Source organism: Sphaerodactylus townsendi, linkage group LG07 (assembly GCF_021028975.2).
Source record: "Sphaerodactylus townsendi isolate TG3544 linkage group LG07, MPM_Stown_v2.3, whole genome shotgun sequence".
Taxonomy (NCBI): Eukaryota; Metazoa; Chordata; class Lepidosauria; order Squamata; family Sphaerodactylidae; genus Sphaerodactylus; species Sphaerodactylus townsendi.
This window is the reverse complement of record NC_059431.1, coordinates 29,734,421-29,748,098: the sequence shown is the minus strand read 5'-3', so window position 1 is coordinate 29,748,098 and position 13,678 is coordinate 29,734,421. Positions and strand designations below refer to the sequence as shown.

Below are 13,678 nucleotides of genomic sequence, written 5' to 3'. Positions count from 1 at the left end.
GGGGTGGGGGGGGGGGGGGGTGGGGGGGGGGGGGGGTGGGGGGGGGGGGGGGTGGGGGGGGGGGGGGGTGGGGGGGGGGGGGGGTGGGGGGGGGGGGGGGTGGGGGGGGGGGGGGGTGGGGGGGGGGGGGGGTGGGGGGGGGGGGGGGTGGGGGGGGGGGGGGGTGGGGGGGGGGGGGGGTGGGGGGGGGGGGGGGTGGGGGGGGGGGGGGGTGGGGGGGGGGGGGGGTGGGGGGGGGGGGGGGTGGGGGGGGGGGGGGGTGGGGGGGGGGGGGGGTGGGGGGGGGGGGGGGTGGGGGGGGGGGGGGGTGGGGGGGGGGGGGGGTGGGGGGGGGGGGGGGTGGGGGGGGGGGGGGGTGGGGGGGGGGGGGGGTGGGGGGGGGGGGGGGTGGGGGGGGGGGGGGGTGGGGGGGGGGGGGGGTGGGGGGGGGGGGGGGTGGGGGGGGGGGGGGGTGGGGGGGGGGGGGGGTGGGGGGGGGGGGGGGTGGGGGGGGGGGGGGGTGGGGGGGGGGGGGGGTGGGGGGGGGGGGGGGTGGGGGGGGGGGGGGGTGGGGGGGGGGGGGGGTGGGGGGGGGGGGGGGTGGGGGGGGGGGGGGGTGGGGGGGGGGGGGGGTGGGGGGGGGGGGGGGTGGGGGGGGGGGGGGGTGGGGGGGGGGGGGGGTGGGGGGGGGGGGGGGTGGGGGGGGGGGGGGGTGGGGGGGGGGGGGGGTGGGGGGGGGGGGGGGTGGGGGGGGGGGGGGGTGGGGGGGGGGGGGGGTGGGGGGGGGGGGGGGTGGGGGGGGGGGGGGGTGGGGGGGGGGGGGGGTGGGGGGGGGGGGGGGTTGGGGGGGGGGGGGGTGGGGGGGGGGGGGGGTATTATTATTATTATTATTATTATTATTATTATTATTATTATTATTGTTGTTGTTGTTGTTGTTGTTGTTGTTGTTGTTGGTGGTGGTGGTGGTGGTGGAGGTGTTGTTGTTGTTGTTGTTGTTGTTGTTGTTGTTGTTGTTGTTGTTGTTGTTGTTGTTATTAAATCCACCCCCTTCGGCATGGATTTAAAGGAAGAATCTGAGGTCCCCAGTTTAAACATTGAAAGTGATGCTGTTTTAGGGTGGGAGATAATCCACCCCAAAACAGCATCACTTTCAATGTTGTTTAAACCGGGGACCCCAGATTCTCCCTTTAAGGTGGATTTAAAAGGAGAATCTGGGCTCCCTAGTTTAAACACCATTGAAAATGATGCTGTTTGGGGGTGGATTCCAGCATCACTTGTTCAAACTAGGGAGCCCAGATTCTCCTTTTAAATCCACCTTAAAGCGTGAATCTGGGGTCCCCAGTTTAAATAACATTGAAAGTGATGCCGTTTCCCCCAATTGCGGGGGACTGGATACAACACCATAACATGTTTTCATAGCAGTAATAAAACATTTTGAAAGCATTTTGAAAATGTTTTCAAAAAATATTTCTGCTGTGTTCAGATCTGTGAGTTGGGACGTGATGGTGACTTTGAAATGACTTGGTGGAAAAAATCTTTGTTTGGTAACGGTGGGGGAGGGTGGCTGCCCATGGGCGGGCCATCAAGGTTTTGCCCAGGGCTCCAGTGAGGTTTTGCCCAGGGCTCCAGTTTGCCAAGGTACGCCACTGGCTCTGAGGGGTAGTGGCTCTCCAAGATCTGAGGCAGAGGCCTTTCTTATCATCTATGACTAGATCCTTTTTAACTGAAGGTGCCAGGAATTGAACCTGGGACCTTCTGCTCTACTGCAGAGCCACTACCCTTCCCTACATTGTGAGGCTGTTCCAGACTGACATAGAGGGGTCCATCAGCAGGCAAATGAATGGAAAGAGCTCCCTGAGGGCAGGAAGGTAGGAACATCAGTACAAAGGTGAATGATGTCACCTCCACACATTCTTTTCTGAAGAGCAATTATCGTAATTCCATATATGGTGATTAGTAATAACCTCGTGTCTACCCCTCAGGTAAGATTAAATTTATTTCTCTTTAGCAAAGCCCACAAAAGATACTACTACAACTTGGGAAGAAAGGGGGGGTAAGGAAAATGTCAAAGTGGTTCCCAGCACATCAGTGTAGAGTCCAGTAGATGGCAGTCCTTCTATGAATATGCATGCACGGACATTAATACTCCATAAATCCTCACACGTTTAGCAGAACAGCCACAGGATCCTGAGTCTCAAGTTGCTGAGTTCTTCATCAATATCAGTCAGTGCCTTAGGACTGCTTGCGGTGCTACAACAATCTCTTCGCAAAAAGCAGTGCTGTGCAGAAATGCGAAAGGCCTGTGAGCAAATCATCACATGGGATCAATGTGATGCACATAAGTGCAGCAAATACATGTATCAATATTCATCTATATCAGTGCCCATGTGGACATTGCTAAGACTGGAAAGTCTCAGAGGGATCTGCCATGGGAAACAGCGGCTTGTGAGGAAAAGATCCACATTTGGTTTCTAATGTTTTTGGTGAGACGTTCTATGGTCATGAGGTGGGAGGTCTGATCCACAGGTAGCAGCTTTTGTGTTTGGCAATGCCAAGGGGAGCACCTTACATTAAGCCCTCCTGCTCCCTTTTTGCACAGCAACACACTTCAGGACTCCATTTTCGGCCACACTTACACCAGTTTTGGCTTTGCCCATGTGGGCAGCTTGTAATTCTTCTCCCTGGTGCCAAAACTTTGAAGGGCCCCTCCTGTCAGTCAAGGTGAAAAGGCGTTGCTGGACGTTAATTTCACAGGCTTTTTAAAAGAGGAGTTGGGAGATGGAGGAAGAGAGGTATAATAAATACCCCCTTTCACCCATCCGGTAGTCGCATCTGCATTTCCACAATGCCACCTGTGGCGCTGTGATACAAAAAGAAATACCATTCTCGACGTCAGTCTCATCGCTTAGGACTTACACCTAAGTAAAGCTCAAGTAAAGCTTACACCTAAGTAAAGCTCAAAGGATTCACCTGGGAAGCGAGTGTCATTACACGACGCCCCACCAGGGGCGCGCCACCAACCCCTGTCGCTACCCGACTCCGCGCACGCTTCGCCGTTCCGTCGGGTCTCCTCCGCCGCTAGCCGGAGACTTCGACTGCGGGGGTGGGCGGGCGTTGTGACGTCACGGGGCGGGGCCACAGCCCTCCCTATAAAGCCGTGCCGAACCGCCTACCGCTCCGCACAGCCAGCGTTTAGAAGACCGGCGTCGGGCGCGCGTGGGGAGCTGGCGCGGGTTCGGGGCTGCTGGCAGAGCCGGCCGTCGAGGCGATGGATTTATTAAGGACTATCGCGTACCAGCCGGCCAGCACCGGAGCCGCCAGCGGTGGCAACAGCAAGATGGGCGAGCAGGCGCTGGGCAAAGCCTGCAGCGGGGAGTCTCGGAGGAAGAAGGCGGCGGCGGACGCGGAGCAGCATCACCACCACTCGCACTCGGCCGCCGAGGTCTCTCGGATTATTACCGACCCCACCACGGGAAGGCGGTACTGCCGCGGCAAGGTGCTGGGAAAGGTAAATGCCTGGCAGTGGAGTCGTTTCGGGGAGCCCTGGACGTGGATCTACCGGGAGCGCGGATCTCGGAGCGGCTGGCTACCCCCGCCCCGACACTTGCTTTGGATTTCCTTTTTGGTCCTTCTCCCTTTGCCTGGCTTCTGATTTTTTTCCTCTCTCGCTCCCCTCGTTTTCTTCCCTCTATCAATCCTCCAGACCACCTCCTTGTACAAGCCCCCGCCCCCGATGTCATCTGTGGTCCTCACTGCCCCTGTCCGTGATCTCACTCTGAATCAAGTCCGCGGTTGTCTGTCTTAAAAAAAAGCTCCTCCAGTCTTCAGATGCTCTTCTGGAGAGGGCTGCTTTGCTGATCGTGTTTCTGTGTGACAACTGCATGTATGTGTGCTGTCACAGAATGGCTCAGCAGGCGACCTCTCTCCATTGCATGGTCGTGTGGCAGCAGTGCATGCACCACACATGCATGTCGTGCAGCTGGCGCTGTGGGATTTAAGCGCCTGCCTTTCTGCTGCGGGTGTCTGCCATTCTTCTTCTGTCATCTTTTCGTTCTTCTCCCATCATCTGTTCGCAGCCATTTGCTGGGACCGGCAATTTAATTGTTGGCTTCGGTGCCGGGGGCTGCTTTGGTATGCAGAAACCGGTTCCGCCTGGACACTGGGCTGGCTGTGGGCTGGGAAATGCTCTGCCGAGCTTCTGCTAAATACCTTGGCTTCCTCTCAAAGGGTTTTGACTCGTGCGGCGCTCTCTGTTGCGCATAGAGCTCGGCTGACTCGAACTCCTTGCAAAGGAAGGGTGTGTGTGCGAATCTCGTATCTAATGATATCCTTTCTCCTGTGGGCTTTTCTCTCCAGGGTGGCTTTGCAAAGTGCTACGAGATGACGGATCTGACCACAAACAAGGTCTACGCTGCCAAGATCATTCCTCACAGCCGAGTGGCCAAGCCTCATCAAAGAGAGAAGGTGCGTGCCTGCCTCGGTGACGCGGCGCTCAGGAATCTCTCTTATTTGCTTGGGTGGCCCTTCCCGCTTCCTGCAGTGGCTTACTCATATGTAAGCCCTGTCTTTTTCCCACGGTGGATGAGGCGTGCAGACAAGTCATGCGTTCTTTCTTTGTGACCTTTCTTTCCCCTCCAGATTGATAAAGAAATAGAGCTGCACAGGTTGCTCAATCACAGGCACATTGTGCAGTTCTACCATTACTTTGAGGACAAAGAGAATATTTACATTCTTCTGGAGTACTGCAGTCGAAGGGTGAGCATGCATCCCTGGGGAGAAATCCAGTATTCACTTGCATGGAATTGGCAGCTAACTTAAAATGTGTGGCGGGTGTGCAAAGGTATTTTCCTCAACCGCATTAAGCGGTCCTTATTCCTCCCCCCTCCCCCATATCCCAGTTTTTTTTTTAACACGCATGCTAAATCTTGGCTCTGGCTTCAGTCAAGTGACCTTGGTTTGTGCCTGTTTCCTTTTTCCGGTCAGTCTATGGCTCACATCTTGAAGGCGAGGAAGGTATTGACGGCACCAGAAGTGCGATACTACCTCAGGCAGATCGTGTTGGGATTGAAATACCTTCACGAGCAAGAAATCTTGCACAGAGATCTCAAGCTAGGTGAGTGGGTTGCTCTGGCCTACGGTGTCCTGGGGTTAAAGCTCTTGGGCACTGGAAGTGTGTTTTTTCTTGTTAAAATTATGCTTGTGGGAATTAATTGATAGGATCAGTTATCTTGCAGTACCGTCTTGGAATGCTTGAGTAATAGCACTAAGTAGACTTCTTTATTAAATGACGCTCTGCTGGCTTCCTTTGGGTATGAGTCAGCTCTTCTCTGATACATCATTATGTTGACTGGGTACTCAACTGTCTTTTTTCCCACCTCTTCGTTTTTGTAGGTAACTTTTTCATTAACGATGCCATGGAGTTGAAAGTTGGTGACTTTGGATTGGCAGCAAGGCTTGAACCATTGGAACACAGAAGGCGGTAAGAATCTTGGGAGGATCTTTGCCATGGCCTAAAGATGACTACTTTCATCGTCATGCATTTCAAGGCTACAGTGGGATTGTCTTGGGGATTCCTAGTTATTTATGGCAATGAGAGAAAGTATTATTGGCCAAGGTAATACACCATATGGGCCTCTTTTCAATAGCAGAGTAGGTCAGTTCATATTGTCCAGTTTTCTATACATGAACTAGCCCAGTAGTTTTTGGGTGTAAAGTGCCATCAAGCCACTGTTGACTTGTGGCAATCTGGTAGGGCAAGAGACCAACAGAGGTGGTATGCTATTGTCTTCCTCTGCACAAGTACCCTGGCATTTCTTTTGGTCTCCCACCCAAGTGCTAATGAAGGCCGACCCAACTTAGCTTCTGAGATTTAATGAGATCAATCTAGCCTCTGCCTTAAAGGTCAGGGCCAGTGGTTTTTCAGCTGACTTGTATATGCACATGTTTTGTTGAAATCAAGTGTAAACATGTTAAAATAATAACTGGAAAATGCAGCAACCGGTCTTGAATTTTAATAGCTAGCTATTTTTTCCCCCAGAACAATCTGTGGTACTCCAAATTACCTTTCTCCAGAAGTTCTGAACAAGCAAGGACATGGCTGTGAATCAGACATATGGGCCTTGGGCTGCGTCATGTGAGTATCAAGAATATTTATTTCGTCCTCCACGTGAATCCTGACTGACCTGTGTATACATGCAGATTCTCACAAATCTGTATGACATGAGAATTAAGTTGAACTGTCCAAAGATGCTTATTTGGCACAATGTGGTTTGCTTGTTCTGGTTTTATGAGAGAGCAGAAGTTGACACAAGGTAGTGAAGTCCAGCCTTCAGTCTTTCAGACGTATCTGCTGAGATGTCACAAGGTATAAGCTATCTTGGCTTATGCTTTTAGACCATTGGTCTGTCCGATCCATCAGGTGGTCTAGATCCTTTTCCGATCCATTTACCAAAGATCTTTAACTGCAGATGGCAGAAGTGGAACCTGGTAGCATGTGTTCCATTACTCAGCTATGAGCCCAGCTCTGCCTGCTTTGCTTCATCTGCAGCTACATGAGCTGCATTTGCTGACAACTCAGTTTTTGCCAAGTTACCAAACTTGTAATTCTTTTGCACAAATAGTGGGGTGTAGATGCAACCTTGGCTCACCTTCCTGTTGTTACTTCTGGAATCCACCCTAAACTGAAGAATGAACGAGCTGAAGAGGAAACTGCCTAACGTAGAGCTTTATTCTCTGTAAAGATAGAAATGAGCCTGGTCTCTCTCTCTTTGCAACAGGTACACTATGCTATTGGGAAGACCTCCGTTTGAAACCACTAATTTAAAGGAAACCTACCGGTGTATCAGGGAAGCAAGATATTCCTTGCCATCATCGTTGATGCCTCCAGCAAAGCACTTGATTACAAGCATGTTATCCAAAAACCCTGAGGATCGTCCTAGTTTAGATGACATTGTTCGTCATGACTTTTTCTTGCTGGTTAGTAGCTATCTTGCTTTTGGGTTTTTTTAATTTATTTTTTGTGGGTGGCGGGAGGGGCTCCCTCTGTTCTTGCCAGCCCCTTTGAGTCTCCTTACAGGAGAGAAAGGGGGGATATCAATCCAACTAGCTTTAAAAAGGGCTTGGACAGATTTATGGAGAAGTCGAGCTATGGCTACCAATCTTGATCCTCCTTGATCTCAGATTGCAAATGCTTTAGCAGACCAGGTGCTCAGGAGCAGCAGCAGCAGAAGGCCATTTGCTTTCACATCCTGCATGTGAGCTCCCAGAGGCACCTAGTGGGCCACTGCGAGTAGCAGAGTGCTGGACTAGATGGACTCTGGTCTGATCCAGCAGGCTAGTTCTTATGTTCTTACGTTCTTAACTGTTCTGCCCAATGCAGGGTCTGATCTATTGACAACCATCTTTCTGCATCTTGTTTCCTCAGGGCTTCACCCCAGAGAGGCTTCCAGCAAGCTGTTGTCATACAGTCCCTGACTTCAACTTGTCAAGCCCAGCCAAGAATTTCTTCAAGAAGGCAGCGGCAGCTCTCTTTGGAGGCAAGAAAGAAAAAGCGAGATATTTTGACACGCACAGTAAGCATCTATTTACATCCACTGTGTTGCACACCCACTTCCAGCTTCCTGTGTAGTTATAGCAAGGTCATAAGGCTCAGCTGGCTTTACATCTACCTATGTGCAAATACCAGTTTATGAAAACACATGCTGTCGCTTCCAAAGTGCTTTGTGTGCTCCGGATAGGCACATCCAGCAGCTCAGTATAAAAGCTTTAAATGCCCATTAGGCAATTCTGTCAATCTCATATGCCAACCTATTATCAGAAAAACAGAAAACTGTGGCTTACAACTAGCTCCTTCATTAGTGATCTCTTGGTATAACTGCATGTTCTGCTCTATGAAATCAGAAGCAAGCAAATGAAAACTGGGTAGGGACTAACAAGGAAACCTACAGGAGGAAACAACATGTCTGGTCAAGGGAAATACTTCAGGGTGTCTTCCAATGTTGTAACTCATTTCTGAGTGTAGTAAATGACTGGTTTTTCCTTTCCCAGATCGATTGGCAAAAGAAGACGAAGAAATATACAAACTTCGACATGACTTGAAAAAGACCTCTATAACCCAGCAGCCCCCGAAACATAGACCAGAGGAGGTACGTATAATTATTACACAGCTGTTGATGGGTTTTTGGAATTTTCTGACATTACTAGAAAGTTAGTAACGAGCAGACGGCTTGGCATATTCTGGGTATATCTGATGTCATCGCTGTTCCCATTTGTATGGGATTGTTGACTTTAAAACTAATTAGTGCAGATCTTCTATCATCTGCTTCACACAAGGTAATCCCTTGAGATGCTGCTGGGCTGTACTCATTTTTTAGAGTTCAACAAAATTCTGGATGAACCTGTTGTATGGGAGAACTAGTGTTTGCAGGCATGTCTGAAAACCCCTTTTCTGCCCTCCTGTAGTGGTTTGGGGTAACCCAGGTTAAGTAATAATGGAATAGCGAAGGAGGCCAGAAATGTAAAACCAATAATTTTTCCTGTAAAAATAACATAGTATTTGGTTGCCCAAGAGTGAAATTCAAGTAGAGGAAATTAAAGTCTTGATAGATCTGATTCTTATGGTGTTTGCAGTTATTGTTGGGAAGGTTTTCGAGGCAGGCCTGGCCCAGAGGTTTTCCTCTAAGTAACCTGAGGATCACTGATGTGGAAGTTTTAGAGGGTTGGGGACAATAGGCTGGTGTGTACAATGGACACTGTACATCATTTGCATGACTTACAAAATACAAGCGAGAGCCCAACTCCCACCTTTTTGCCTGATGCCATGACAGGGCTTTGCTAGTAAGGAATTGACCACCTCTGGAACCAAAGCTGTGGCATGTTTTTGGGTTAACTTGCTTGGACCGTGACATGATTCCCTCTTTCTTTCAGGAGAGCCAGCCTTCCAACACCCCCATAGCCAAACCTGGCATGCTGGCAGAGACCAAGCAAATAGGTGATGCTATCCGAATGATCGTTCGGGGGACGCTGGGCAGTTGTAGCAGTAGCAGTGAATGTAAGTGTTATGGATCTTTCCTGCCATATCAGTGGCTTATGGCTTGAAACAAAAGTCTAAAAGCTTAGCAAAGGGCAGCCTCTTGAGTTCAAACCGACATGAACTAGTCTGTCTAAACTCCCATGGTTTCCTCAAAAAACAAAAAAAACAACAACCCTTGAAATTTGTAGTGAGTTCTGAGAATGCTGGTCAATGCCTAGATTCCCTTCCTCTACAAATGTTAGTTGTTCCTAGTCCCAAAAGGTTGATATTATTGCCATTCCTTGTTTTGAACAAATTATGAGAATAAGCTGAAGCAGTTTTCCTCCAGGCCAAATGGACCAGGGATCCTGGAGGTTTTTTCCCCATATTCTGGGCATGCAGTAAGGGTTACTGCAAGTGTAGAGGAAAAGTAATTGTGAATTTCCTATATTATTGCCCTAGAGCAGTGATGGCGAACCTTTCCGAGTGCCCAAACTGCAACCCAAAACCCACTTATTTTATCCCAAAGTGCCAACACGGCAATTTAACCTGAATACTTCGGTTTTAGTTTAGAAAAAGCAGTTGGCTCCGAGGCATGCGTTACTCAGGAGTAAGCCTGGTGGTAGTCGGTGGCTTTGCTTTGAAGCAACCATGCAACTCTTCAAACGGGTGAATCACAACCCTAGGAAGGTTTACTCAGAAGCAAGCCCCATTGCCAGCAACCAAGCTTACTCCCAGGTAAAGGATCGCACTTTAGTTCTTCACATGAAAATCAGTGGGGTTTAACAGCGCTTGACAGTGTTACCTACACTGCTTCCCCAAAACTAGGTCTTAGGTTTAATGCTAATAATCGAGCCCAGGCCAGCCTAGATGCGTGTATGTGTGTAGCAATTTCCCCCCACATGATGAACTCTGTGCCCATGTGCCCACAGAGAGGACTCTGAGTGCCACCTCTGGCACCCGTACCATAGGTTCACCACTAGTGCCATAGATGGTCCCTTCCAACTTGTGTTTCTATGATTGGTACAGATATGATGGACTTTTGTTCGTAGTTTGCTGAGAAACCTGTATGACACACTTTTCTCTCCTGCCCCCCTAGGCCTTGAAGATAGTACCATGGGAACTGTAGCAGATACAGTGGCGAGAGTCCTGCGTGGATGCCTAGAGAACATGCCTGAATCGGACCATATTCCCAAAGAACAGCTGACTGCCTCCTTCCAGTGGGTCACGAAATGGGTGGACTATTCCAACAAATACGGCTTTGGTTATCAGTTGTCGGATCACACTGTGGGTGTTCTCTTCAACAATGGTGCACACATGAGCCTTCTCCCAGACAAGAAGTGAGTGGCTGGTTAATGAGACAGCTCAGTTGTCCCTTTGTATTTTTGCCCGGCTGTCACTAAACTTGACTTTCTCTTCTCGCCTTTTTTGTCTGCAGAACGGTCCATTACTATGCAGAACTTGGCCAGTGTTCAGTTTTTTCTGCCACTGACGCTCCTGAACAGTTCATCAGCCAAGTGACGGTTCTGAAGTACTTTTCTCATTACATGGAGGAGAACCTCATGGATGTGAGTTGTGTAGGCATGGGACTTTGAACTTTTAGATATTTTTTTTGAGTGATAGCTGTTCTAACTGATCTTTCTGCAATCTTCCAGGGAGGAGACTTGCCCAGTGTAACTGATGTACGCAGACCTCGGCTTTATCTCCTGCAGTGGTTGAAATCTGATAAGGCACTGATGATGCTTTTCAATGATGGCACCTTCCAGGTAACTTTTTCTTCCATTTGCTTCCCCCTGCCCCCCGAATCTTGGGCATGCAAGTGAAACTACCTGATACTGAATCTGACTGGCAGGGTTTTCCAGGGTCTTTCTGGAGATTCTGTGGATTAAACCTGGCTTCTGAATGCCCAGCAGATGCTGCACCACTGAGCCACAACCCCTTCCATGCTTTGTGTAGAGCAGTGTGCAAATGTGGAGAACAAGGAGTACTGTTCCCATAGTGGAACGACAACAAGAGGAATATTGTTACAGGATGTTGTGGTGGGAGCTTGTGTTAAATAGTTTAGTTTACACAAGTACCTGAAGGATCAGTTCTTGATATCCATAAGCATAGTTCACAGATACTCTGGTTTTAAGAGAATTGACTTCGTAGTCATGCTTGAGGTATTTGTTGTGCTGCTGTATAACAGCGTGATGGCCTAGAGTGGTGGCGAACCTATGGCACTCCAGATGTTCATGGACTACAATTCCCATCAGCCCTTGCCAGCATGGCCGTCATGCTGGTAAGAGCTGATGGGAATTGTAGTCCATGAACATCTGGAGTGCCATAGTTTCACCACCACTGGACAGATCATTGGTGGATCATCCATGAATGCAGTGGAATGAATACATGTGACTGTTATCATTTATATTTCTAGAGAAAATTATTCCTAATTATTGTGAACTAGTTGATAGATCCAGGGACTAGCAAAATGTCTGTGGCACTGGGCTCCAGGAATTCTCATGTAGCTCGTGAGTCCTCTTGGACATACAAATTCACCTCCATGGGCTTCAGTTTCATTTTCCACCTTTAACCCATTTTTGGTTCTCGGAGTGTGAATACTTAGGACTGCAGCAACCAAATATCATGGGTTATCCAGGGTTCCATAAAAATGCTATTCTACCCAGTAACTACCATATTTTGCTCTTTAAAAAGTGTGGATGCTTTTTACAGGCAAGTTCTAATTTATGCTAGAAGTTTTACTTTGGTCAACAGGCCTTAATTCTGAATATATTCATAAATTGCCTTCTGTGGCCTTCTAGTAAGAATTTTGCTCATGTACAAGTGGGAGTCTAGCAAGTAGATATAATTCCATAGTGTTTGTCATATACATAATTAAAAGTCATGGATTAGGCTCCTAGGCTGTGTAGATGTGGCTCTAGTTGGAAACCAAAATATGCTGATGGTTATTGCAACCAGTTCATACTTATTCTTGTCGAAGGAGTGTTTTTAAAAACTGGAAATGTGACTTAATTGGTGCCATTTAAATCTGTCACCTTGATGACTTCATTCTACCTGAACAAAAGCACCTAGTAATACAATTTGTAAGGTCTGTGTCACCGTACCGAATGCAGTTGTTCAACCTCTTTGATAAAAAGCCCCAACTTGCATTAAGCCACAACTTTTACATCCTTGGCAGGTGAACTTCTACCATGATCACACCAAGATCATCATTTGCAACCAAAGTGAGGAGTATCTGCTGACCTACATCAATGAAGATCGGATATCAACCACTTTTCGCTTGACAACTCTCCTCATGTCTGGGTGCTCGCTGGAGCTAAAGTATCGAATGGAATATGCATTGAATATGCTGTTGCAAAGATGTAATTAAAAGAACTCTTCTAAAACCTAGAGGACTTCTCTTGCTGAAGTCTACAAATGGAGGCTGTTGGGAAGACTAGTATGTTGACGTTGGAGGAGGAGGAGGAGGAGGGGACTGGTACGAACCACTATCTCGTCTTGCGTGCTGGGCTGGGACCAGACATGAAGCCTGCATTCTGCTTTGTTGGATTAATGGTGTGACAAGGAATTCTTTGGAATGTAGCTTTCCTTGCCTTGAAAGATCGGAGTAGGACTTGAAGTTCTGCGGTGAACAGTTCTGATGGAGGACTTTAAACTGTGAATAACGCTTGAGGAGCTGGGAGGGAGGGCGTGCTCAATGTTGTGGAATAATTGTTAAGAGGCAGTTCTGTGACTGCTCAACTGTGAACTATGGCCATACTTTTTTTTTCTTATTTTCTTCCAAGAACTGATCACACTTGTGGCTGGCAAAGTGCATTCCTTGTTAATATTTTTTTTATTTATTGCAGCCGAAAGTGGACATATTTATTATATACACACACTTTTTTTCCCTGGAACTGTGATTTTAGAAAAAACAAACATTTGTTGGCAATAAAGAGTGGGGGGGACTTGAACTAGTGATTCAGTGTGCCTTTTTTCTGTTGCACATACTTGTACCAACTAGAGCTGGTGCCAATGTCCTGAGTCACTACTTTACAATATTGGACTGGTGGTCATAATGGAATGTCTTGCAAAGTGTCGTGCTGAAACACAAGAAATCCTACTATCTAAACATTGTTAACAATCTAGCTGTAGGTAAAATGATACGAACATAGAAGCCTCTCTTGTAGACTACTATTTGACACATCGACTTGATATGTTTTGTTAACATGCAAGCAGTAAAATAGGTGGTTTCTCAGAAAAATCTTCTAATTAGCGCAGTGACTTCAATTGTTGCTTCCTGGTTACATAGCATTTTAAATATAGAGGTGCTGTGGACCATGGTGATGGTGACTTCCCAGTATACAGCAATTTTGAATGTGCTGCATGAAATGTATGGCTCCTTTGTGCAGGAAAGACTATCATGAAGAAAGTCAATGGTATTCAAACTCACAAGTCTTGGCCACTTATCACCCATGTGAGGAAGTCCATGAATACATCAGGGCACTGTTTTCTTGCTTAGATGACACAGCCTGGTTAAAGAATTCTTGGCTCTATTTAAGTTCCCCTCTAAAGCAATTTAATAAGCTGACTTTTTCCCCAGCACAAAATCTGGCAGTTTAAAAACCATCCAGATGGTCATATTTCCAATTCAAATAGCTATCTTCATATGTTAAGAAAGGATCCTGGAAAATTTTTTTAATTTGTAGC

The 13,678-nt window shown here is 48.3% G+C and overlaps 1 protein-coding gene across 1 annotated transcript; it reads left to right on the top strand.

The window, feature by feature from the left end:
* Window positions 1-3,171: 3,171 nt before the first annotated feature.
* Window positions 3,172-12,942, top strand: PLK2 (polo like kinase 2). Its single transcript, XM_048504210.1, has 14 exons — window positions 3,172-3,487; window positions 4,336-4,443; window positions 4,618-4,734; window positions 4,963-5,092; window positions 5,371-5,458; window positions 6,017-6,112; window positions 6,756-6,954; window positions 7,403-7,550; window positions 8,026-8,123; window positions 8,905-9,028; window positions 10,089-10,329; window positions 10,428-10,557; window positions 10,645-10,755; window positions 12,168-12,942. Exons 1-14 carry the CDS (start codon window positions 3,248-3,250, stop codon window positions 12,357-12,359), a joined length of 2,022 nt encoding a protein of 673 aa, XP_048360167.1. The 5' UTR covers window positions 3,172-3,247; the 3' UTR covers window positions 12,360-12,942.
* Window positions 12,943-13,678: the final 736 nt, after the last annotated feature.